Below are 27,793 nucleotides of genomic sequence, written 5' to 3'. Positions count from 1 at the left end.
ATGTTTTTATTTAGAAACCTATTACAATCATACAGACACATATTTAGAAACCGATTACAATTGTACAGACCAATATGTTTACAGTCAGCATCGCTAATATACATTTTTGTGCATCACAATACCACAATTTACTGTCCGATTACACATTTTTGTTCAGTTAGTTTTGGTCAATGTACACCAGTGCAATAATTTCAAAACGCTACAGAAATTAAATAAATATATTATTCTTACTACGCCCACAAAAAATATGAGGGTAGTTGACATATTTCATGATTCAGTTTGCCATGTGTGTGAAACATATTCCATCTCGCCTTTATGTAGAAGCGCATTTCAGACACTAGAGGGCGCGCAAACTCAAGCCATGGTTTTATTTCTGTAAACCATTTTATTGCAATGATACAATTACACTGTAACCAAATGACGTAGTATGCTTTATATTATAGCATTTATAACATTATGAGTGGTTAAAAACAAAAAATAGGATAATATGCAGCTATAAAATATATTGCACACAAAAAAACAAAATACCACGGTAGTTTTTTTGATGCTTGTTTTTGGTTTAGTACACTGTGCTTTGTGTTTGTCACATCTGACATTCAGACTATCTCTTGTGCATCAAATGTATATACAGACCCATGACCACAAAAGGTCAAAACATCGGCATTTTTTGGACAAAAATCAATGCCCAGAAAAAACTGCTGATCTCAGGCACTAAAAGTGGCGCATGTGGATGACTTGATCTTTGACTCCATTCGTTTCACTGCACATAATGTTCATGCGCCATAATATTAATAATCCCTCACTCGTGCGTTTATGTTTTTGTGTGTTTCTGACCAATTTTGCGCATGCATGTGCCGAATGGCCGATGTTCTGAATAACTGGTGTGTTCTGTTCGTTCTGCGTCAGAATCAGAGGTCCTCCCCTTGTGTTTCCATGTACTGCCCCTCTGTCTCCCCCACCCTCCCTTCTCTCTTCTCTTCTGGCATCCCCCATCCCCCACTGCTCTACGTGCTTCCATACAGCCTGAAAAATCAACCGGAGGAAACGGAGGAGAATAGACTAACCCTTGCCAGCCCGGGAAGATCGCGCGTAATCGGGATCATAGACTGGACCAGAGTGACCCATCCGAACCATCGCGCTCCGGTAAGTTGGATTGGAACGAGTTCACATATGTAGAGCCCAGATCGCTCTCCAAAAACACCACTCGAGGCTTCACCACCATCAAACACCAGCAATGCCTTTCTCTCGGCAATGCAAGGGATGGCGAAGCGCTCTCTGATGGCATTTTGTGGTGACTTACGAGAAAAGAAACGCGTTTTTTTCCCCTTCGGATTCGAGTCGTGCGATCGATAGATGAACGCGCTTTTCGGGACGAACGCGTGAACGAAGCAGATTTTTCACGCGGACTTTCTCCGTTCCCTTGTCATGCGTTCGTGCATTCCATAGAGCTGAGACAACAGAGAGAGAGACTCAAAATGGTGTCTGGAGGAGTTTGAGGCCTTTAAACCCTCAGATCCTAAACGCCGTCAGGAGAAAACATCAAGCGCGATGAAAGAATCAAACGCGTCCGTGTGCAACAATGTAACCGCGAGAATGACGCAATCGAGTTCTTTTGTTGATCGTGTAACAACGTATCGCGCCAATGTTAATGTTACTCTCTTTCTCCCTTTTTTGTTGCATTGCACATGGGAGACGTTTGCAGTTCAATTGACAAAGACTATAAAGCATCAGTTTGGTCATTGTAGTCCTTGAACGATTGATACAAAGGAAGCGCGTAGCACATTTTACCCTAGTAAACTGCTGTCAGCATGTTAAAATACCTTTGTCTGTCATCATCATTTTTAAGTTTGTTTATGAAAATAATATCAGATGTTTGTGGGTAAGAAGGGGTATACAAAACTGCTTTGCATCGATCAGGTGCAGATACAACAAAGGGGGTCAAAGGATAGCACTTTACATTACAGTATCTATTATACTTACATTGCATGTTTATAACATTTTGTTTTAATAAATGCAACCAAACGTATCAACAGGCAGCACCTCAAAACAATTACAAATTTGTTTTATAGTTTATTGATGTTGCTTGGTTCTTAAGTGTATTTTTAGTATTATTATTATTATTATATAGCCCTATTGATAGTGCATTGTGTAAGCTGTGCAGAGGTCATGGGTTTCATGCCCAGGAAATTTACGGTGAGTCGCTTTGGATGCAAGGGCTTGCCAAAATATATAAAAGCAAATGTTTTATGTGATATCATTATTGAAACTCGTGTTTTCGTAATATTATATTTGAAAAACATGCAAGTTAATATATTTGCATGATTTTAAAGATATTATCCATTGACAAAATCCCAAAAGGCTTGTGTAATGTAAAGTGCGACCCAACAGAAACGTGAAGAGCTTTTAAGCAGGTGCTGACGTTGATTAAAATCTACTTGACTGTGATGCTCCAATGAACGCGTTCTTCTTCCTCATTATTTGATGTCCATTCCAGCAATAAAAGCGTCGATAGCTCTTGTGATAGCTCTTGTGATTGATGTCCCTGACGTTACACTGACTGAGCTCGGAGAGCGTTTGTTGTCAGTCATTGATAGGTGCATTATCAGCTCCAAATTTAATTTGCACAGAAGAGCTCCTCACCTCAGTATGAATGAAGGGTTTATGGATTTTGCTGCTCATGTGTTGGGTTTTAATTCTCTGAAGCGTTTGGGTTTTGTCTTGATTCAAGGATTTCTTCACGCGTGCTTAAGTAAGCAGGTGTTCTGGTGGAATGTAAGAATGAAAGTGTTCTTTTAACACTGACATCTCATTGACTCCATATGTAAATGGAGCAAACAATGTTTTTATTAGTGTTTGTGGAGCAATTAAAGTGTCTTTTAGCATTTATTTAGTTTACTATTATTATTATATTTAGTATTAAAGGGGGGTGCCGCAGTGTTTCATGCATTCTGACTCGTTTACAAAGTTAAACATGCTGGCATCTCCTGCTCGACATGGGCAACTTGTCAAAAAACGAGTTGGAGGTTTGATGTAGTATTTCTGTGCTCGAGACACTCCCACAGCGTTCGTGTAGCAATTTTTTTTCCGAACGTGAAATCTGTTTTGTAACAACTTTTTTTTGTCCTTTATTGGACAAGTCTCCCCGAAAAGCACGCCCATGCGTCAACCCGCGAGAGAGAGAGAGATAAGAACCGACCATTAATGTGCGCCTTCGTTCGCGAAGTTCAGCGGTGCATTTCAGTGATGGATGTTATATATACGGTGGATTTAACGCTGGATTTGGAGATCGTTTGAAACTGATAGATGGAGTGGCCCAAGCGCAAAAAGATGCCGGTCATGAACCGCACGTGCAAGTGAAACTGTGTAAAACGACTGCGTTTTGTTGGCAATCGTTCATACGTTCATAGGGTACACAACACAAAGTTCTATTGAATCAACATTTATGCAGGGATGATGCGATGATGTATTGTGTTCTCGTGCTTAAGTTACGTCCTCTGCGCTTTCAGGAATCAGGAGGTGGACTGTTTTCGAAAATAATCGTACAGCTCTATCTGTCTTTTATAAATTTGTTTAAACTTAAGAGTCTTCGAAGATAAGAAGCATGCAGTTCTACTCTAAAGGTACTTAAGATTAATATGAGATTTGCAGAAACTGTGTGTGTAACATCCGCTTTAACTTTGGCCCGTTACACATCCTGCATCGCTTGTGCTGCGTAAATGAAAAAGGTTTGGTTTGTCGAGAGGACATTTTACTTTCCTAAGTGATCACGTTGACTGACAGACTGTAAAAATGCAATCAATAGACACATAATTTGTTTCGCAAATGTAAAATGGTAGTTACCATTGTTGTTTTTGTGTTCTTAAGAAAAATAGATGCAAGTGTGAACTCGCTTTTGTGTATCTGGCAGCCATGTGCCAACCAGACAAACTTGGTCGGCCTACTATTGTGTCTACTAGCATCACGTCGTTTGTCATTTTTAGAAAGATCCTAAGAAGTGACGCTTTTTCCACCCATGACTTCCAGAATCTGTGATTCATCAGATCTCAGTTACCGGACGGGTGATATTTTATGAGTTGAGAAAAAGTCAAAAGAGTTGAAATTATTGAGTTAATTCTGTTAATGCATGCTTCTTGAGAATAATTTTTTCCCGTTTCATTGTTTGTGTGGGACCATCTGAGGTGGACTCTAGGTGGCTGTTTTTGATTAACCTTCTGCAGACTGAAATGAAAGGATTAAAATAGATGGCACCTCTCGGCTCTGTTAGTTTACGCGTTCACTGTAATAGTGCATAAAGAGCGCAGATTGTTCCTCCTGACTGCTGACACACACACACCCTGAGGGGATGTTGGTTTCCACTGATAAACACACGAGCACAGAAGACTCGGATCCTGGCTACAGGGGAATCCCATTAGGGATAGTGAAAAGCTGGTTCAGGGTGTTGATGTATCCTCGTGTATGATATAACATTATAAATGTAGACTTAAAGGGGCTGAAACATGTTTTTCTGTGTATTTGGTGTGTTATAGGTTGCCCATGCATGTATTGGACATGTAAAATTGCACAAATGAGAGTGTGGGAACAAAAGATGCATTCTATCTAATATCGAATGCTCACCCAGACCTGCATGAAACTCCTTGTGTAACTACACCCACACAAATCTATCTCAGTTGGTGGTCTGATTTGACTGAGACCGGCCAAATGTATACGCAAGTAATGTGGTTTGCCTGTCCGTACAGTTGCTTTGGAACCTGATGTTCCAAATATGGTAAGAGACGTTACATTTCTGTCACACGCTTGCAGTATTCGGCCTATCATAGAACACTTTGCTTTTCAGAGCAATGAGCTAAGCTTCGTAAAAAATCTGCAAGTTTCAGAGAGGCGGGGCCAAGAAGAGATAAAACATGCAGGGTATGTGGAAAATACAGTGTTTTTGAACCTTAAATCGTGTATACACATTGTTTTACATCTTAAACATACCATAATCTTCGTTTTAGCCGATTCATATGACTCCTTTAAACGTGTGTTTGGTGATTTCCTGCGGTGGTTACATCTTAAAGCTGATCTGTGTTTTGTGAGGTAGATCATTTAGGTGAAAAGTTTAGTTGTTTAAGTTTTAATAAAGTAAATAAGGATAGCTCAGTAGTTGGAGCATGGCGCTAGCAACGCCAAGGTCATGGGTTTGATCCCAGGGATTGCACATACTTAGAAACAATTTGCCTAGTATAATCCGATGTAAATTGGACAATCAGTTTTTTTATAAATAACTTAATTATTTTCATTCATTACAATGATGTGTGTGGTCCTAGTTAACAAATACAGCAATACTAGTAATTATTGACTTTTTGTGATTGGCCAGATGAGGATTTAACATCATATTAAATTGTAAAAAGTTAAAATTTGTCTCCAAAGGAGCTAGGTAATAGGATATACAGTTTGTACAGAATAAAAACCATTATAGAGAATCTGCATAAATCAACAAAATGTGTTTTTGATAGTTTTTTGCACATTAATGTGTCTTGAGGATTTCCAAATCAGATCAAAAGATCTTAGAGAATAATTCCCTTCAAGTGAAAGCAGAACTTGTATAAGTGAGACTTAACGCCTTATGTCTCTTGCTTTGATGTTACTTTCACAATGAAACAGATGTGTTCTTTAATTCAAGATTTAGAAAACTGAATATGTCTTTGACTTAAAGTGCGTTACACCCTTAATAATTGTACGAATGAATGAGAAATGAGATCAGAATTTGGTGACGTGGCATTACCAGGTCTGTGTTCATGTTGTTATTCTCCTCGGGTTTGTGGTAGTGAGTTTGTTTAGCAGGTTGTGAATTGTCTGTGATGTGTATAACACACTCTGTGTGAGTTTGGACGAACAAACGTCTGCTAACCATCATCTTGGCGGTGTGTGAGCTGGGACGGATCTGGATGGGCGTATTTTGGGATTTTCTGTGGGCGTACGCTGAAATCGCAGCGTTTCTCTGTGGGAAAAATGAAACCCCTACTGCTTCTGTCACACCGCACATATTAAAATGTCTACGATTCGACTCCTGCGCAAACAGTAAACAGAGGAGCCTCATACTGTGAGAGCGTCTCTGGTTGCTTTGAAAAGCTGCTTAAACTTAGTTACGGTAAACCACAGATCGTAGACCTTAAATAGAGAGTTAACCCAAAAATGAGAATGTTGTCTTCATCTTGCGTCATTTGTTTAAAATATAAATATGATTCTTTCTTCTGAGAAACACAAAAGAAGATATTTGGAAGCGTTTCGTGTCCCTACAATGGAAGTCAATGGGGGACAATGTTGTTTGTTATCGAGCATTCATCAAAATATCTTCACACAAAATGAAATGAGAAAGATTTATTTTATTCAATGTTTCTTTGAAACGCCTTCATTTCCTTACAGGGTTCTTGTTTTGGCTAAATGTTTCTGAGGATGTATAAAGGTTCTCAATGATTGACTGTGCTCTCGGTTCTTCTGAGCATTATGCTAGTTATGAGGTTTTATAAATTAAAAATAGTTTCATGCAGTGGTGGATGATTCACTGGGGGGGGATTGTAGTAAGAGACATTTTATATTTAAAACTATAGATGCAGATAATCACACTGTATTTATGTTTAAAAATGGATGCTATTATGTGGAATAAAAATACCGGAAAGCATAAAACATCCCCGGGTTTTTATACATGGTTTTCTGTTTGGCACCACAAAGTGGCATTTAAAGGCATAGATCACCCAAAAAACAAGAATTCTGTCATCAATGACTCGCCTTCGAGTTGTTTCAAATCTAGATGAATTTCTTTGTTCTGATGAGCGCGAAGATATCCATTGACTACCATATTAGAAAAATGGGAAAGGGGATATTTTGAAGAATGTAGTACAGCAAACAGTTTTGGGGCACTTTTGACTACCGTTGTCATTTTGGGGGTCCAAGAACTGTTTGGTGACGAGCATTTTTCCAAATATCTTTCTCTGCGTTCAACCAAACAAAGAAATTTACACCGGTTTCGAACAAAGAGAGTGAGTGATCCATGACAGAATTGTGGTTTCTGAAAACTATTCCTTTAACATGTTTGTGTGTTGTTTGGTATGTTCAATCGTGCCTCTTGTTTAGTTATATCTGAACAGATTTATTTTTCAATTGCAAGACAATAAAACTAGTGAACAAATCCCATGGAGCCAAAAAAGCATTTACAGAGTTATGTGTGCGTTCTTTTGATATGTCCACACACCCACACAGTGGGAGGTTTTGAACATCGGACAGAATGAACAGAACTTAAAATGAACTAAATAAAAAAATAAAGAGTGTCGCAGCCGCATTCTGTGTTCGTGTAAGTGCGTGCATGAGTGTGCAGTACGGTCTCTGCCAGCCTCTGGCTTCTCTCCATTGTCATAATTTGCACAGAATCCTGCTGAACAAACACATTTTGGTAAATGTGGATTTAGATGCGACTGACTCTCTGTGTGCATGCGTGTGTGTGTGTGTGTGTGTGTGTGTGTGTGTGAAAATAAAGGATGTATGTATTCGTGTGCCGTACGTAGAGCCAAAAGTACGCAAAGCAATCACCACCAGTGTGAGATGCTGAACAATCTAAAAAATGCTTTGGCACAATCTGGAGAGCCCTGGTTGTACACTGGACATTTTGGCAAGTGCATTCGGTCATTCGGCTATTTCAGGCGTTCATTAGAAATCGAGTACCATGGTAGTCCATTCCAGACATACCCGTTGATTCATACAAGAACATTCTTCCCTCCTTTTATCACGAAAATGCGGCTCTTGCGGGGCTGTCGTTACTTTCACGGTGAGGGTAAATGGAGCCAATAAAGACAACCCGGGGCATGAACACTGACAGGGGCATCTCAACACACCATGTTCGTTTTCAGACAATTGTTTGCTGGATAATGGTCTATACAAAATGGAGGTGGGTCCTCTATGAAAGGCAGGATTTGAGGCAGAATGGACCTTTTTAGAAGCGGAGAAGACCAGCTCTTGCGGGACAGTTAAAACAATGGCATTTTTTTAGATGAGTCACTCCCCCGATGCCCTGTTCTCATTCATATCCGTTAGGGAGCTTCTGGAAGGGAAGGGGTCTATTGTGTTCCTCGTGTTTTTCAATGGCTAATTAAGCTTCTTAAGTGTTTTATGGAGTCTCCCGCGCTCTCTTTCTCTGTGTGTGAGATTTGACCCTGCTGGATTTTCCCTCAGGTTTGTGAATGGCTCAGGTGAAGACGTTCCTCCTTGCACCTGTAAGCTGGTCTGAACTTTCTCTTGTCCCGATCCGAAGTTCTGGGTTCAGTGAGCTCTGTCACCAACATCTGCTGTCCATTACCACAGAAAATCATTTTGATTTGATCCACAGTTTGAACAAACAAACAAAAAGCTCATTTACTGTGATTGACTAACAATGAGCGTCTCTGTGTGCCGTTTCAGAGAAACAGGGTTGCCAGATCTTTGTTTTTAAAACTAGCAATCAAACTCCGAGCAGAGTGTGTTTCCATAAATACAAATTATATTTCCTTAACATTGAGAGCTGATGAACAAATTTCTTTCACCTTTTAACCGCAGACGTAAGTCGGTCAATGATGTATAACGACCACTTTTCGTATGGTGCGACCGATAATATCAACAGTTGTATTAAATGAGAAATAAAATATACTGAGTTTTTGTGGCCGAAACATGAATCTCTGATACAATATGCTTAAGTGAATGGCATTTTTAAAACATTTAAATCAGTCGTGTGCAATTTTCAGGAAAAATAAGTTTGTTCATTTCGTTAATTTAGTAAAACAAAATTATAGAACAAAAATATGAGATGATTACTAGCCAAAATTATTTTTACTGAACACTTTAAATAATAAATATTTTGAAAAATATTTTAAAACATGTCAAGTCAATTAATTCATTTAAAGATAATCACATGACAATTCCCATAGATGAAAAACACTAAAATCACTTAATTCACCATTTGAACCTGCATTGATGTGTTCGCAACAATCTTAACGTTCGAACAACTGCAATCGATATTATTATTTTATATTGTTTTAATATTGACCTTATACGTCATTGACACATGTACAGTTTGAGGTACCAGATCCTGCAGGAAATTCGCTGACTTGGCAACGCTGTAGAGAAAAGTGATGCTGTTTCATGTTTTTATTTAAAAACTTCAATTATATTGGACTCAATTATATTATAACTGTTAAATTATATTATATATATAATTTTTAGGTATGATGTTGTAGGTTATTTAAAAACAACCTCATTTTAAGTCGCATTGGTCCAGACATCAAGATTAATTTTAGTCGATTTTCCTGAAATAGAAAACCGGTGTTGGAATGCAGTTATTAATTGTGCGTCAGTGTGCGTGAACATCTATGCTAGTGTTAAATGACCCCACTTATGATCTCAGCCGTTGAATTGTATCCTCCCTCAAATTATAAGACAGAAATCACACGTGGTTTGGCACTGACGGATGAATGTCTTTCTCTTCATCTGTCTGATTAGTCTCGCTCCCTCTTTCAGTGTTTCTCTCTCTCTTTCAATTTATGCGTGCTCTGTTAGCACGACAAATATTTTCCATTCATATTGTCAATAAAGTATTTAGAAAAAAGTACACAATAAATCTTCGCAAATCTCTGTCTATGTAACTGTAAATATTACCCCATATCAGCTGGTCTGCGCTTGTACTGATCTCATAACAGAGGTTGTGAGAGAGACGGATGAGAGAGATGATGTGGGGGGATGCAGCGCTCTGCATTACTGCTGTGAATTTACGATGCTTCTGCGGGCAGCACGACCCCGTCAGCTCTGTGAAATGAGACGGGCTTTGTTAAACACGAGACGGTCGATGACTCACAGGCATTGGTACGGCACATGTATACAGCACATTCACGGGCCTGTAGAGTAGAAAGCAATACTGAATTAATTGAAAGTCATTTTACACCGATTCTGTGTTCGGGTGTGTAAAAGCAAGTGTTAATAAAAATAATAACGGCCATCAGAGATCTATTGGTCATCGTCCATCTTGATCTCTAGATATTGCTGTTGGTTTCTATATCAGACTGTGAGTGAAGTCGATGATGTAACGCTAGCTACAGGCGTATCTGTTTGAGTCAGTGTGCATGTGAATTTTGCTTGTATGTGTTTGTGTTTCAGCAGCTGATGCCTGTGTGTGATTGTGTGCTGCAGTACAGGTTAGCTTGTCTTTCTCCTACTGTTTGCACAACGCACACAGCTGGACCTGACAGTAGTGAGTGTTTTGTCCCCACAGCATGCCCGCTGACACACACACACACACACAGACACACAGAGAGAGATAGTGACTGATCTGTTCACAGTAGCTCTTTAAGCCCTTATTATCTAAATAATTCAGACATCCTTGTGTGTTTCATCTCCCCTCATCCTGTGTGCGCATGTGTGTGTGTGTGTGTGTGTGCATGTGCATGCGCGCGCGTCTGCACTGCGGCTGTCGGATCAGAGTGATGGAGGCGGAAAAACCTCTTTTCCTGTCGCCCCGCCATGAGGAACACTCTTCCGCCACCCCACTCTCATCCCACACTGAGTCGCTGTGATGTCATTTCACCTCGTCTGTGTCTATCTGCAGTGGTTCCTGCCTTGAAACTCACTCCCTTGTCCAATCAAAACAAATGGTGAGATGCAGTAAGAACTAAGAATTGTGGGAAATGTTTGCACGGGCAACTCTCACTACATTGGCTGCAATGATTGTGGGTGGTTGCCTGGGTGTTGCTAGGGTGCCCGTATTGTCTGTGTACCGCCAGCTTCCAAAGGCTGTGATGTTCCGTTCTCTATAGTTTGAGTCTCTCAATGTAATTTTAAAATTTTATACATTTCTCGTTTGCATAACACAAATGCATTTGAAGAACTCTTTAACTTGTCAGTAACAAAAGTAGACTTGGCACTAAGCTGACGCAGGTTTAGCTGTGTTTGTTTGTTCACTGCATTTCAGTGATGAATGTTATATAAACAGTGGTTATAACGCTGGATTTGGAGATCATTTGAAACTGATTGATGGCGCGTTCCTAGCGCTAAAAGATGCCGGACATAAACTGCACGCGGTAAGTCAAACTAAGTAATATGTCTGAGTTTTGTTGGCAATCGGTCCGTACGTGCATAATGTAAACAACACAAAGTGATTAATGCGATGATGTGTTGTGTGCTCGCGCTGTAGTTCCGTCCCCCTGCATGCCTCCACCAGCTCGTCTTTTTCCAGAAATAATCGTACAGCTGTATCTCTCTTTTATATATTTGATCAAATTAAATGGCTCATCTTTAAGAACAGTTTAGACTGCCATAAGATCATGTAAGACTCCTCAGAGGAGTTACACAAATCTCTGTGTTATATACACTTGACTGATAGTCAGTTCCTCGGGCTGGTGTCTGTTCTGCATTGGTTTCAGGGGTCATAATTAATTCAGTGTTTGTGCGAGATATGTTTGACTCTAGGCCGGACCACATGACGCTGTCTTAAGACTTTAAACTCGCATGTTCAGGTGCTCAGTTCTTCGTTTTGAAGTGTGTGTCTATTTCAGATGACCAGATTTTAAATGGATTATATTTTAATTAAAAATAGTTTTTTAGGTGATATTTGCAATGTATTACAACAACTAACTGTAATAACCCTGTTTGATATGTGAATGCCCTTGATCTTGATTGTACGTTCCCATTAGCTGGACCAAACTGAATTAAGTTTTCCTGACTTGAGCTAAAGAAGTATAATGGATTGGACTGTTTGCGTGATATTTTATCCTTGATTTGACATTTGTGCGAAATAAATAAGATATGTCTCTGTTCTGGCTTATCGTTAATATGTAATTCATTTTAAAATAATAAGCATGTATGTTATCTCTGTCAGCTTTGGAGGGAGGCTTCAACAGGGATTGAATGCGGTTCCGCATATTTTAATAGAAAGAAACTGAAAAGAATGTGACCTTGGCTCCTCCACAATCTGTGCCGGCTGAGGTTTATAGAGGATCATGACTCCGGAGGACACGCGATTGAGTTGCTTTTGTTAGAGCTTAGATCAACACCATCTTTACTTCTCTGGTGCGGCACAGCATGAAACTATAATGACAAAGAATGCAGTCTGCTGAGGCTTGTAGGAAAAGTACTTCCTGTTTTACAGGAAGCTCATCCGTAAAGACTCCAGCGGTCACTGCCGGTAAGTTGTCTGTCCAGTGACATCATTACAGGGTCACAGCGAGGTCATGTGTCTGTCGGTTCAGTCAGCAAAGGAATATTCCACTCGACTGAGCTGCTGTTTTAAAAGACTCGTCAGTCAGCCTCGCATGTCTGGGTCACATTTTAACCAAACGTTAACAGAATAAAATAAGAACTTATATTTGCATTAAGTATGAATTAAAGTATCAATATGACCTTCTTCGACCGAACACAGAAGATATTTTAAAGAACATTGGTCAACATTGAACCTCATTGACTTTCATTGTATGACCTTCTTTAAGAGTCATATGCAGTTATTGGATGACACGAGAGAGAATACAGAGATGCGTTTTCTACTTATTATTTACGTTCCTCTAGCTTTTTCAAGGCAAGCTGTGCCAACGCTGTTCACTCATGCCGAATCTGAGATTGAAATTATCCTGAATATGATTTCAACAGGCTGATGAGATGAGTGCTGTGGTGCTCGGTTTTATTGTACATCTGCAATTCGCTTAATATTGTTTCCGGTATCTTGATACTGCGGAGTGAATATAATGAACAATATGCAATGCACCTTTCACCAGCCAGTTACATAACTGTAACATAACTGGCAAGCAGTGTGCTCTGCCCGGGCCGTGAGAGAGCGAGACGAGAGCGAGAGAGAGAGAGAGAGAGAGAGCTCAAGGGCACTGCAGCAGTGTTCTGATTCACCCGGATATAAAGAGAGAGAGAGAGAGAGAGAGGAAGAGTTATTCATAGAGAATGAAGAGGGGGGATGGAGGTATTGATTCGGTTAATAGGAGGACGGGAGCGATTGTGCAAATAGAGAAAGAAGGACCGAGGGGGGATGTAAATGGAGGAAATTTAAGATGATTGTTTGTGTATTGAAATCGTTTTTCTTTTCCCACATTATAATGCAGATGAACCTTAAAATGTGTAGGTTTTAGCATCCCAGATAGATTGTTATGTATGTGTAATTGTCTGACCATTGGCGGATGGGGTACTGTGCCTAGACCACCTGTTTGAAACCAGTTCTTCTTGGTGACGTGTAGAAAAAAACTGAATCGCCCTCGTGTCATTCCAACCCTTTATGACTTTCATTCTTCTACAGAACACGAAAGAAGATATTTTGGAGAATGACACCATTGAACCCCATTCATTTCCGTTGTATGAACGCAAAACCTTTTCTCAAAATATCTTCTTTTCTGTTACAAAGAAGAAAGAGTCATATTCATCACATGAAGGTGAAACAAAGACTTTCATGGAGGGCGGAGCTGTGACCAAGAGCCCGAGAATACGTTTTGGTGTTCTTGGTTCACCAACGTCATTCGGTTCACAGTTTTTTTTTGCATTTGTTCGTTTTCTGCTTCCCAGTCGTAATGCAGATGTGGAGATGCTTTAAGCCCTTGCGCTCTAATATTCTCTCTCTCTCTCTCTCTCTCTCTCTCTCTCTCTCTGTCATGTACGTACATTAATATCAGTTAAAGCTGTCCGCTTTATTGCTGTCTCCGAGTGCTGGAATGCATTAAAGCAGCCGTGTTTTAGCAGTCAGCCATTTTCCCGTCCGTCTGTACCCTCGTGAACGACTCCGCAGGGACGTGAGAAGGGCAGCCTGGTGCCGTATAATGCCGGTTAGTTACCCGAGTGTCTCATTCTCCACCTCTGATGGGCGTCTACGGCTTCTACAAGAGTCCATGAAGCAGTGAATAATACCCGCACAGGATAATGACTACACTTTCATGGGTTTTATCTGGTAGTTTTCGCTGCGTTCTGACCGCTGGACTGTAAAATGTTCTTGTGTGTCGCTGCTAATCATTTTAAATGTCTCTTTGTGTCAGTGGGGGTCTTGCGCTTTGTGGGTGTGATGTATGAAAATGACGGTTTGTTTGCTACATAGAATACAAATGCAAATTGGTCACCTGCTGAGACACAGCCTGATGGGCTGTGCTAGTTTCAGCCGGTCTTACCAGCACAGTCTGCAGAAAACTCTTTGAGACCAGACCAGTTAAGACCGGCAAACGAGTTTAGACCGGCAAAACCAGTTAAGACCGGCAAACACAAGTCTACATTATATCAGAATGTCTATCGAGCTGGCTTTGTGTCTCTTTTTTGAACTATTAAGAGACATCATCTAGAAAGACTATCATCTTGTCCGAGTCCACTGAACTATTTATTGTGTCGATACTTTCGAAAAAGGTAAAGATCATGTAAAGAAAAATGTAAAGTAAACGGTCTTGAGGATTAAAAAACAAAAGAGACATACATACACAAAGTATAATTTTATTCAAATAAACAATTGAAAATCTTCCCAAGAAATCTTTTCCTTTAAATGTTTTGTAATAACAGTATTCATAAAAAATCTCAAACATCATAAATATTAATAAGTGAAAAATGTCCCTTTCCGTTCATGCATATGAGTGAAGTTACAGGAGATGTATTTTCGCAGACGGTACGCTGTTCTCTGAATCTCATTTATATCTCTAAAAGTGTTCTGAAAACACGTGTTAAGCCGATTTCCCGGTTACATCTGTTTGGCAGTGGGATAGTTCTTCATTATTACACCATCAATCATACTGGCCTACCGAGGAAGACATTAGTACACAGAGAGGGAGGGAGGGAGGGAGGGGGAGAGAGAGAGAGAGAGAGAGAGAGAGGGAAAGAGAGACATGGAGAGAGGGAGAGGGAGAGGGAGAGAGACATGGAGAGAGTGAAAGAGAGAGAGAGAGGGAAGGAGGGAGGGAGAGGAAGAGGGAGAGAGAGAGAGAGTGAAAGAGAGAGAGAGAGGGAAGGAGGGAGGGAGGGAGAGGAAGAGGGAGAGAGAGAGAGAGGGAGAGAGAGAGAGGGAGAGAGAGAGAGAGAGGGAGAGAGGGGGGGGGAAGGGAAAGAAAGAGGGAAAGAGAGACATGGAGAGAGTGAAAGAGAGAGAGGGAGAGGGAGAGGGAGAGAGGGAGAGAATGTGTGTGCTGGTGAGAGAGGGCACCTTCATCCACAGCTCAAGGTGATGCTGTGACCGTCAGATTAATGACTCATTGTCTACAAAATAAGAGTTGTGTGAGAGACGCCCATGCTAGAGACAAAACAACACGCACATATCCACAATTCAGTCAAATCTTCTTTATATCACATAATGCAGTTGACTGTGTAATGCAGTGACATTAGTGGCTGTGCATTATACAGTTCACTAGAGGGCGCTGTTGTACTGCTTATTAATGTGACGCAAAAATAGCATTACACAACACATGAAAGAACAAAAAATCTTTTGGTTTTTATAAACATTGTATGTTGGTATGTCATTTAAAGGGCTGAATGACTAATTCTGATATAATACAGATATGTATATTGCATCATTTAAAGTGATGGAACTGACTTCATCATTTACTCAACTTCTCGTCGTGTCAGACCCGTCTGCATCCACGTGGCGCATGTTTCAGACATAGTCACATTAAAAAAGTGTCACATTGACAACTAGTGACTTGAAGTGAATCTGACTGCAGTGTTTACGTGCAGTTTAAATCACGTTCTTCAAAACCAGCTCTGCTTTTCCCTGATGCGCTGTTATTCAGTCCCATGCTGATCTGTCCATCAGTGTGTGAAGTTGTGTGAGCTTTGATTTTTTTTTCTGCTTGTCACTTTATGTGTTGCTCACTTGCGCTTGCAATCCCTCTCTCTCTCTCTCTCTCTCTCTCCCTCCCTCCCTATCTCTCACTCTCCCTCAATCTCTCCCTTTCTCTCTCCCCCACTTTTTCTCTCTCTCCCTTTCTCTCACTCTCTTTCTCTCTCTATCGCTCACTCTCCCTTTCTCACTCTCCCTTTCTCTCTCTCACTCTCCCTTTCTCTCTCTCACTCTCCCTTTCTCTCACTCACTCACACTCTCTCTCTCTCTCTCACTCTCCCTTTCTCTCTCTCACTCTCCCTTTCTCTCTCTCACTCTCCCTTTCTCTCTCTCACTCTCCCTTTCTTTCTCTCACTCACTCACACTCTCTCTCTCCCCCACTTTTTCTCTCTCTCACTCTCCCCCACTTTCTCTCCCTTTCTCTCTCTCACTCTCCCTTTCTCTCTCTCACTCTCCCTTTCTCTCACTCACTCTCCCTTTCTCTCTCTCACTCTCCCTTTCTCTCTCTCACTCTCCCTTTCTCTCTTTCTTTCTCTCACTCACTCACACTCTCTCTCTCCCCCACTTTTTCTCTCTCTCACTCTCCCCCACTTTCTCTCCCTTTCTCTCTCTCACTCTCCCTTTCTCTCTCTCACTCTCTCCCTCACTCTCTCTCACCCTCACTCTCTCTCACCCCCTTACTTTCTCTCTCACTCTCACTCTCTCTCTCTCTCCCCTTCTCTCACTCCCTCACTTTATCTCCCTCACTCTCTCAATCTCCCTTTCTCTCTCACGCTCTCCCTCACTCTCTCTCTCACTCTCTCTCTCTCCCTTTCTCTCTCACCCTCTCCCTCACTTTCACCCACTCTCTCCCATTCTCTCACTCCCTCACTTTATCTCTCTCTCTCCCTCACTCTCTCTCCCCTTCTCTCACTCCCTCACTTTATCTCTCTCTCTCCCTTTCTCTCTCACTCTCTCCCTCACTCTCTCTCTCCCTTACTCTCCCTCACTCTCTCTCTACCTCACTCTCTCTCTCCCGCACTCTCTCTCCCTCACTCTCTCTCACTTTCTCTCTCACTCTCTCCCCCACTTTCTCTTTGTCTCTCGCTCAGGCTGCTGCTTTCCCCGCTTTGTGTTGCTTTGCTGTATGTTGCTTTGCTTTAATGTGCCTGTGCTTGATGGTTTGCCTTTTAATCATGACCTGCTCTCGTTTTTGTTTGTTTTCTCCTTTTGTCATTTTCAGAATTGCATATCCATTCCTCTACCTCCTTCATTTGCCTTTCCTTCACTGAGAATGGCAAGCGGGCATCCCAATGACAAATTCAGTTTTCTGTACCCAACAGACAGCAGTCAGAACGTTAAGAGGTCAGTCTCGCGTCCGCCACCTTCCACCATGTGTGTGTGTGTATCTGTGTGTGTGTGTTTCGGGTCAGTCAGGTTCAGGTGAGTGGCTTGTGTTGACCCTGTTGTGTGTTACTGCCGTCATGACCTACTTACGAGCAGAATGTCATCTTTACCTCACACTTCCTAAATCTGTATGACCTTGACTCTATTCTGTCCCAGAGCGATACACAGGTTTCCATGCCCACTGCTATTTTTAGACCTTTAGTGAAGGCAAAAGGCTTTTTGCAAGTTTAATAAAATCCACAAACGCAACAGTTGAAAGACTTGAAAAGGAGGGTTCGCTCAAAAAGCCTTCATTCAGTGATGTCATTCAAGACCTGTTTATGACTCTTTCTTCGGTGGAACACAAATGAAGCTATTTTGAGAAATGTCTCAGGGGTGTTGTTCATACATTGGAAGTTAATTGGTTTTTCGTTTATCAACATTCATCAAAATATCTTCTTTTGTGTTCTGCAAAAGAAAGAAAGGCATACTGGTTAAGAATGACACGAGGTAAATGATGAAAGAATGAACTATCCCTTTAAACAGATTAATTTGTTAATAATCGCTATACTTCATTAATCTTACTGTAGGTTGTTGCCAAGCAACTTGGCTCATTAGTAAAGAAATAACTTGTGCAAGAATATTGCCTATTTTTAAATGGCTTTAATCAAAACCATGAAACTAATCGTTCAAAGTTTTAAAATTTCCACATTTTTCACAATCTAACAGTGCTGTGTTATTTTATTAAAAAACATTTTCACAAAATTGTTAAATATATAATGTATAATATGTAGTGAAATCTATAGCCTACATGTTAATAAAATGTGTAGACGATTTAAATGGTGTGTTGGTGTACGTTTTTATTTTATTCAGAACATAATTTAATCCATCAAACATGTGTCATGCTCGATCACTGTGATCTTCACTAAAAGGACGTCATGACCTTGATGTTGCACACTTGTGTTTGTGAGTGTGTGATCACAAATCATCACATCATCCGCTCGATCTGTCGAGAACATTTCCCTGTGACACATCAGCTCTCCCACACACACACACACACACACACACGCATGTCACACCTGCTGACAGTGTCCATGGGTGCCTGAAACATATCAAAATGTCTCAAAACTCAAGATTTATAGAACTGGAGTATTAAACGCAAATGTGATTTCTCCTCGTTCTTTTTTTCTTATTCAACTGAATTAATTTACTATGTGGTGTTAAAACCACACTGCTTCAATGGTATGTGTTGCCAAATGTAATTCCCTTATTCAGGTGAGAGTAGATTCACTTTCAAACAAACAATTGAACTCGGGTTAAGGACAGCCAGGCTGGTTTTAAAACCCTTTCACGTGCCACTGAAAAAGTCATCTTATTCAAACTTGCCTCGTTTAGGCCAATTACGATGTCTGACATGTCATGTGACCTTCCATCTCCGTCTCGCAATGGCAACATTGCCCTCGCGATGTTTTTATCCGCACCAGTGAAATGTCTGCCTGTCACAAGGCGATTATGTCATCTAACAAACATGAGCAACAGGATATGATGTCGTGCTCCAGGATTGTATAATGCATAATAAAAAGTGTACTATGCATAATGAAGATCACATTTAATGTCATATTGAAATTAACCTGTAAATCTCATTGCTGTATGTTTTAATTTTTAGAGCAGAATAACCTTGTGAGTCTATGTAGAATGTTGTTTGGATTTGTGTGTTGTATTGTGTACGTGTGTGTTGGACGGGAGGAATTATTTTGGGTTACTTATGGATTGATGTTTCATCAGTGATATAACTCTTTTGCTTTCTCTCCGTCTCTCTCTCTCTCTCAGTAAAAACAGGCTTTCTTCAAACATGAACCCGGTGTACAGTCCAGTGCAACCGGGAACCCCGTACGGAAACCCGAAGAATATGGCATACACGGGTATGTGTTGACTTTAGCGTGCCATAGTCATTTTCTGAGTTTTATCGTGAAAAGGCTTCGTTTACACAATCTGAGAAAAACGTTCTTACTGAATATTCTGTATTTCACAAGTCACATTCTGCTTCGCATTTATTTCATGTTGTGTGTAAATGTTCATTATTTCAGACGTGTGTTGTTATCCATGTTTGTGTGCGCCAGCCCCAGCAGGTGTTTGTCTGCTGTCATGGCAACCGGGAGCTCATATTTAATGTGCTCTCATTGAAGGGATTCTCTGTCAATATAGTGTGTTTACACAGCAACTCTCTGTCTCTGCCTTCTCCTTCAGTCTCTTTCATTATTGTTTCTCTCATCTCATTGCCCAGGATTTCATTGCTATGAGGTTTCTCTTTCACAGCTAAGAAGATGTAATGGTGCACGTGGTTGATTTAGTTTTGACGTCTTTTAGGTGAAATAAAAACAGACCAATAAGACGACAGTATAGATCTTAATATGCTTATTATGTAGATAGCAGAGCTTCGATTATGTCGAGTGTGTGACATGATATAGCGGATTGTATTGTTTTGGCAAATCTGACAATTTGCCACAATTTTGAAAAACTAGAGATGTGAGATGTATGTCAAAATCTATTGTATACTATACTAAATTCATATTTCGAAACAAAGCTAGATTTTCCAACAGGTTTCTCAATGGGATCTCATTGATGTCTTGGAGAAGCCGCCGATTATATAAAGAGATCTCTTATTCTATGTGTGGGGATCATCACGGACCACATGACCATCTAAGTTCACAGACCTGATATTTACTAATGGAGAAAACAATAGTTCATTTCTTGACAGCATTCAGACATCCAGAAATAGAGACGGTGTGAGAGGATGATGGTTCATAACACATAAACACAGGAAACGGTTTAATGGATAGATTATTTTTTTTAAGTTTTGTGGGTCAGCGCACATGCAGGTGGAACGAGCGTCTTTTAAGAATTTGTGAGGACGGATGAACGGATGGATGAGTTTTCAGGTCATTACACTGAGAGATCGATGAGGGATACAGAGGATGAGAGTGTACCGAAAGAATGCTGCACTCTTTCACAGACCCCTAGTGGTTCATGATATATTTGCAGGTGGTACAGAAATGTACACAGTCAGACGAAAAATAGTTGATTCTATATAATATAACGATGACTATATAACAATTTATTTACATTTAAAAAGAAATTGACCTATGAATTAAAAGACAAGTAATATTGTTCTGTGTTTATAAGGGAATGTTTTATAAGTCGTTGCATTTTTGATATTTGTTTAAATGTCATGGTTTGGTGGAACGTCAGTGCGTTTTACATTTGTTTACTTGTCATTTTTACTATCTCGACAATTGATATCTTATGAAGATGTTGCCGTATAAGTCAGGTTGTGTTATTATGAGACGTTCATTGTTCATGTGTATCTGCACAAAAGTAATTTATGAAGCAACATGCGTGAGGTGATGACAAAATGTGTTTTAAAAACACCGTCAGGCAGAAAAATGAACAAGCTTCAGTCGGTCCGGCTGTAATCAGAGGTGTTGTTTAAATGCATTGAGCCGTGTGGACTCCGTTGCTTATCTGTTCCTTCCCATGATGCCCTGCATGTCTGACAGCTCGTGCCGTTCTGCAAGGGAGAGATGCACTTGGTTTCACAATCATCTCACAGAGTCTTATTGAGACAGACGAGTCGTAGTGGAGACCATCTGTGCACATGCTGATCAATCAAGAGCTCACCTCTCTCTCTCTCCCTCTCTCTCTCTCTCTCTCTCTCTATCATGTCTCTCTCTCTATCATCTCTCTCATGTCTCTCTCATCTCTCTCATGTCTCTCTCTCTCTCTCTATTATGTCTCTCTCTCATCTCTCTCATGTCTCTCTCTCTCTCATGTCTCTCTCTGTCATGTCTCTCTCTCTCTCTCTCTCATCTCTCTCATGTCTCTCTCATGTCTCTCTCTCTCTCTCTCTCTCATGTCTCTCTCTCTCTCTCATCTCTCTCATGTCTCTCTCATCTCTCTCATGTCTCTCTCATCTCTCTCTCTCTCTCTCTCTCTATCATGTCTCTCTCTCTATCATCTCTCTCATGTCTCTCTCTCTCTCTCTCTTATGTCTCTCTCTCATGTCTCTCTCTCTCTCATGTCTCTCTCTGTCATGTCTCTCTCTCTCTCTCTCTCTCTCTCTCTCTCTCTCATCTCTCTCATGTCTCTCTCATCTCTCTCATGTCTCTCTCTCTCTCTCTCATGTCTCTCTCTCTCTCTCATCTCTATCATGTCTCTCTCTCTCTCTCATCTCTCTCATGTCTCTCTCATCTCTCATGTCTCTCTCATCTCTCTCATGTCTCTCTCTCATCTCTGTCATCTCTCTCACGTCTCTCTCTCATCTCTCTCATCTCTGTCATCTCTCTCATGTCTCTCTCTCTCTCTCTCTCTCATATGTTTGGAACGGGTTACAGAGAGTGAATGGTGTTAGATCTAGGTCCGTGTCATTTCTTTCTCCTATCCTGGAGTGATATGCATTTGAAGGTTGATTTCCCTGGAGCGCATCCAGACCGGCTCGACTCGGCCGATGACATGAGCATCATTTTTGTTAACATATTGAAAATATAGTGTTTCTAACCTCATTTATTTAATATTTTCAGGTTATCCTGGAGGTTATCCAACGACCGCTCCAGCATACACAGCCAACCTGTATCAGACGGGCAACCCGGGATACCCGCAAGGTGTGTACACATGCTTTCTGAACCTCTATCACCTTTGCATCTAATCGTTTAAATATATATATTATATTACATTTATTTGTATAGCAGGTAAGTTGGTGGTCAACTCACAGTAAGCACACAAATGTACCACGTATAACACAAATGTGTACATATGCAGGCACACCTTTCAACCGATGTGGATATAATAATTACTGATGGACGAGAGCAGATGGCAGAAGGATGAAATAATGCCTTTATATCAAATATCATTAACATGATAGCGAGTCATATTTCAGGTGCAGTTGTTAGCTTCTTTATATATATAAGATCTGCACAATCTCCATGGCATGTATTGAACTAAATTTCTTTGTTCTGATGAATGCATAGAAAGAGATTTGGAAGAATGCTTGCAACCAAACAGTTCATTGATGACCATAGAAGGAAAAATTGCAGAAGTTGAGGCATTCTTCCAAATATCTTTCTCTGTGTTCATCTGAACAAACACGTAAACGGAATGTACACAGATTTGTAACAACTCGAGGGTGAGTAAATAAAGACAGAATTTACATTTTGGGGTGAGAAATACCTTGTGTTATGCGTGTGTGGTGACTAGTTTTGTTTATTGAAATGATTTGATAGAAATGTGAACCATAGAAGCTCTTATAATGAAGTGAAATGCGCTCGACGATGACGTTTAGAAGCTGTTTTCAGGTGTTTTTCTGTGTAATATAGTGTTGAGAGGAACGCTTGGAGTCATTTGAAGTTTCAAGCTTGTTCTGTGTTAAAAGGGTGTTGTTTCTACACAACTTTATGTGAACGTGTTTTACAGAAACAGAAATTTGTTTGCGCCGACTCTTTATGGGTCTCATTGTCGTCTTCGGCCCTGAACAGATGGTTGCATGGTTTCATCTTGTCCGTGTTTGGATGTGATCTTTAAAAAGGATTTGTTTGCTGTAAAGGTCTTCTAGGTTGAATGAGGTTTGTGTTTTGCCGTGGCAAAGAGTTCATTTTGGTCTGTGCTTTGTTTTTTAAGCTGGATTTGGATGATGGCTTGTCTGGACATGATCTCTATCAGTCAGGAACACGATGTAGTCATTTCTCTGTTGGCGTGTGTTGCTTTTTAAAACAGACCTCGTGCTTTTTAAGTACATTACTTAAAACGTGCAGAAGAATCTCTTCTTATTCCTTAATATAAAAAATGCGTCTTTTAGCAGAATCACGTTGAATATGTGCACATATAACATCATTGAGTGTGAACGCAAACTGCACTATTGTCACGCGTGATGTGTTTTTAATCCGTGTATCATTCGTTCTTTTCATATTCAATTGAGATTCCAAAATCGGAAAATTAAAAAACGGTTTGTTATTTCGTTATTCGTTTATAAATGTGATACCAAAAAACAAATAACGGGTCATTTTTCGTACTTTTGATTTAATGCTCAGATCAAAAATAGGAAATGAAATAAAGGGGACACGACAGATTTTGATTTTGAGATTTAATTTGTTCGATTTGGGTAAACCGGAAGTTATCTTCGTGTGTATGTGTTGCACTTGGAAGTTTGCCGCATTTGCAAAAAGTTAAAAGAAGCCTGAAAATCCTCAATCTTGCAGTGATTGACTAAGTAATTGTTTTTGTAATTTCGTATCGACACCATGGCCGTACTGGAATCATATGCTGATTTAATTAAAGACTTATTTGAAACTGTCAAGACACATAAAGAGATGTCAACTACGCTGCAGAAGATGGGTATCCAGCGAAGTTCTGCTACAAAATGCTACAATAAAAATATCTGCTTTTTGGCTAGATGTTAGTCATGAATACTGGGTATAACTCCAATGTAGAACGTCTAACGCACCCTCAAAGAACTCGAGATATGGCACCCCAAATTGTCCAATAACCCAAAAATGCTACAGTAAAACTGTTTTCTTGCATGACGGTAGACATCAAGACAAGGTGTAACCTAGCTGTGGAACTTTTAACGCACCATCAAAGACATACTTGTACAAAAACACAGTTCTGTGTCAAAGTTTACTTAAATATATATACATGTAACTACATAGCAGTAATATAATGTGTGTATAATGCACTGGCTAAGACCAACAAGAGTATAATAAATTGTATAAGAACAATGGATCAGTAAAAAATTAGAATAAGCTTTATTTTCAAATTGTGCACACAAAGACAAGCAACGTGTTGTGGTTTCAGGAGCTCAGAATGAAAAAATACAGTATAGACAAACAAAGGAAATAGAAAAAATAAATATATAGAATAAAAACAGTTAATTATATATATGCAAAGTATAACAAAACGGTGTATACTATGTTTTTTTTACAAATATACACGTAAATTACTCATGCATAAACCGTACTGCATGTTCTGCACCAGAATATTGCACTTTCAAACATGTAGGTACTTTTGGATTCGATTAATATTCATGGTGGACATAGGCTGCCTAAAAAAACTGTTCGATCAAAGTAATATAGAGAATGTTAAGGGGAGTGGGTGATGGAGGTTCCACGTGAAGTTCACGGTCATCTCAAGGGGCATTCAGCAGGTCATGACTTAGACAGCGAGCAGCAGCCCATCCTCTGTGCACTCTCTCTCACACACGCACGCAGGCAGGCACAGACACACGCCAACAGACACACACACACGCGCGCGCACACAGAAACACACACACAAAAAAGTTTTTATTTTAAAAACGTAAAAGAAGAGAAACGCGAGATGGTCCCTAAGAAGCTAAGCGTGAATAAGAAACTGCGAATAAGAAGCTGGATTCAGCCTCGTCTCATTTCAGAACTTCGCTGGATACCCATCTTCTGCAGCGTAGTTGACATCTCTTTATGTGTCCTGACAGTTTCAAATAAGTCTTTAATTAAATCAGCATATGATTCCAGTGCGGCCAGGGTGTCGATACGAAATTACAAAAAAAAATACTTAGTCAATCACTGCAAGATTGAGGGTTTTCAGGCTTCTTTTAACTGCAACACATACACACACGAAGATAACTTCCGGCTTACCCAAATCGAACAAATTCAATCTCAAAATCAAAATCTGTCGTGTCCCCTTTGTTTCATTTCCCATTTTTGATCTGAGCATTAAATCAAAAGTACGAAAAATGTTCCGTTATTTGTTTTTTGGTATCACATTTATAAACGAATAACGAAATAACAAACCGTTTTTTAATTTTCAGATTTTGGAATCTCAATTGAATATGAAAAGAACGAATGATACACGGATTGTTTTTGCAGCACTCTGTGTTTTTATTGTGTACACGATGGTGTGATTCCAGAATCCGTGTATCATTCGTTCTTTTCATATTCAATTGAGATTCCAAAATCTGAAAATTAAAAAACGGTTTGTTATTTCGTTATTCGTTTATAAATGTGATACCAAAAAACAAATAACGGGTCATTTTTCGTACTTTTGATTTAATGCTCAGATCAAAAATGGGAAATGAAACAAAGGGGACACGACAGATTTTGATTTTGAGATTGAATTTGTTCGATTTGGGTAAGCCGGAAGTTATCTTCGTGTGTGTATGTGTTGCAGTTAAAAGAAGCCTGAAAACCCTCAATCTTGCAGTGATTGACTAAGTAATTTTTTTTGTAATTTCGTATCGACACCCTGGCCGCACTGGAATCATATGCTGATTTAATTAAAGACTTATTTGAAACTGTCAGGACACATAAAGAGATGTCAACTACGCTGCAGAAGATGGGTATCCAGCGAAGTTCTGAAATGAGACGAGGCTGAATCCAGCTTCTTATTCGCAGTTTCTTATTCACGCTTAGCTTCTTAGGGACCATCTCGCGTTTCTCTTCTTTTACGTTTTTAAAATAAAAACTTTTTTGTGTGTGTGTTTCTGTGTGCGCGCGCGTGTGTGTGTGTCTGTTGGCGTGTGTCTGTGCCTGCCTGCGTGCGTGCGTGTGTGAGAGAGAGTGCACAGAGGATGGGCTGCTGCTCGCTGTCTAAGTCATGACCTGCTGAATGCCCCTTGAGATGACCGTGAACTTCACGTGGAACCTCCATCACCCACTCCCCTTAACATTCTCTATATTACTTTGATCGAACAGTTTTTTTAGGCAGCCTATGTCCACCATGAATATTAATCGAATCCAAAAGTACCTACATGTTTGAAAGTGCAATATTCTGGTGCAGAACATGCAGTACGGTTTATGCATGAGTAATTTACGTGTATATTTGTAAAAAAAACATAGTATACACCGTTTTGTTATACTTTGCATATATATAATTAACTGTTTTTATTCTATATATTTATTTTTTCTATTTCCTTTGTTTGTCTATACTGTATTTTTTCATTCTGAGCTCCTGAAACCACAACACGTTGCTTGTCTTTGTGTGCACAATTTGAAAATAAAGCTTATTCTAATTTTTTACTGATCCATTGTTCTTATACAATTTATTATACTCTTGTTGGTCTTAGCCAGTGCATTATACACACATTATATTACTGCTATGTAGTTACATGTATATATATTTAAGTAAACTTTGACACAGAACTGTGTTTTTGTACAAGTATGTCTTTGATGGTGCGTTAAAAGTTCCACAGCTAGGTTACACCTTGTCTTGATGTCTACCGTCATGCAAGAAAACAGTTTTACTGTAGCATTTTTGGGTTATTGGACAATTTGGGGTGCCATATCTCGAGTTCTTTGAGGGTGCGTTAGACGTTCTACATTGGAGTTATACCCAGTATTCATGACTAACATCTAGCCAAAAAGCAGATATTTTTATTGTAGCATTTTGTAGCAGAACTTCGCTGGATACCCATCTTCTGCAGCGTAGTTGACATCTCTTTATGTGTCCTGACAGTTTCAAATAAGTCTTTAATTAAATCAGCATATGATTCCAGTACGGCCATGGTGTCGATACGAAATTACAAAAACAATTACTTAGTCAATCACTGCAAGATTGAGGATTTTCAGGCTTCTTTTAACTTTTTGCAAATGCGGCAAACTTCCAAGTGCAACACATACACACGAAGATAACTTCCGGTTTACCCAAATCGAACAAATTAAATCTCAAAATCAAAATCTGTCGTGTCCCCTTTATTTCATTTCCTATTTTTGATCTGAGCATTAAATCAAAAGTACGAAAAATGACCCGTTATTTGTTTTTTGGTATCACATTTATAAACGAATAACAAAATAACAAACCGTTTTTTAATTTTCCGATTTTGGAATCTCAATTGAATATGAAAAGAACGAATGATACACGGATTTTCCAGCCGTTCTCTTTGTTTGTTGCTCTTGTGTTCTGGAATCTCTCATTCGCCTCCTGGTGGCTGTAATGTGACATTGCACCAGCACTCTTACTCTTTGTTCGTTTGTGAAATGGCTGAAGTATTTACAATGGAGTTATTATACTATAATATTTCTCTTCTTACTGAAATCTGTATAGAATAAAAGCCATAGCCTCAGATAGTTTCCTTTCATTGTTAAATTAGCAGGTCAGAGCGAATGGAGAACATTTACACATAATTTGGCTTTAGACTTATTTGGTGCATCAGATTTGGTTTGTCACACAAACCCCTCTGGTACAGTTTCAGCCTGATAACATTTTAGGCGACTAAAGAAATTCTATTGAACTTTCCAGCCCTGGAAAAAATTATAAGAATCTGCATTTCTAGATGTATTCTGGCCATTTCAGTCCAGCGTCTGTTGAATTTCAACAAAACCAAACATCAGGAGTGACATTAAGTCATCCAACAAGAATGTGAAAGACTGACCGCATGATTAGACGCATGAAAACTGTAATACAAATCTATTTTGTTTTTCCTAAATATGTGTAGAAATATGACTGTTTTATTGCTTAAAAGTAAATCTGAACTTGTTTTCTTTGCAGTATTTGAGGTCTGAAAAAATACGGAGCCTCTTTTCTGTTATTTTCACCTGTTTCTCCAGCTTTCATTTTCTGAAAATAAATGCAAATAGAAACGATATTTTGATTTCAACTTTGGGATAAATATTGTTAGAA

The 27,793-nt window shown here is 39.7% G+C and overlaps 1 protein-coding gene across 3 annotated transcripts in view; it reads left to right on the top strand.

Annotated features, from left to right (window-relative positions):
• Positions 1–957: 957 nt before the first annotated feature.
• fam168a (family with sequence similarity 168 member A) overlaps positions 958–27,793 on the top strand; it is a 35,389-nt gene continuing 8,553 nt past the window's right edge. The window contains exons 1-4 of one of the 3 annotated variants that reach the window (XM_056765859.1): positions 958–1,143; positions 17,013–17,134; positions 18,986–19,077; positions 21,733–21,813. In XM_056765859.1, coding sequence (XP_056621837.1) covers positions 17,064–17,134; positions 18,986–19,077; positions 21,733–21,813 — 244 coding nt within the window. In that variant the 5' untranslated portion in view covers positions 958–1,143; positions 17,013–17,063. The remainder of the gene's footprint in view (positions 1,144–17,012; positions 17,135–18,985; positions 19,078–21,732; positions 21,814–27,793) is intronic. The other 2 variants (XM_056765860.1, XM_056765861.1) reach the window with 2 other exon arrangements.

The sequence above is a fragment of the Triplophysa dalaica genome, chromosome 14 (assembly GCF_015846415.1).
Source record: "Triplophysa dalaica isolate WHDGS20190420 chromosome 14, ASM1584641v1, whole genome shotgun sequence".
Classification (NCBI taxonomy): domain Eukaryota; kingdom Metazoa; phylum Chordata; class Actinopteri; order Cypriniformes; family Nemacheilidae; genus Triplophysa; species Triplophysa dalaica.
The sequence above is the reverse complement of the archived record's forward strand: the minus strand, read 5'-3'. Positions and strand labels throughout refer to the sequence as shown.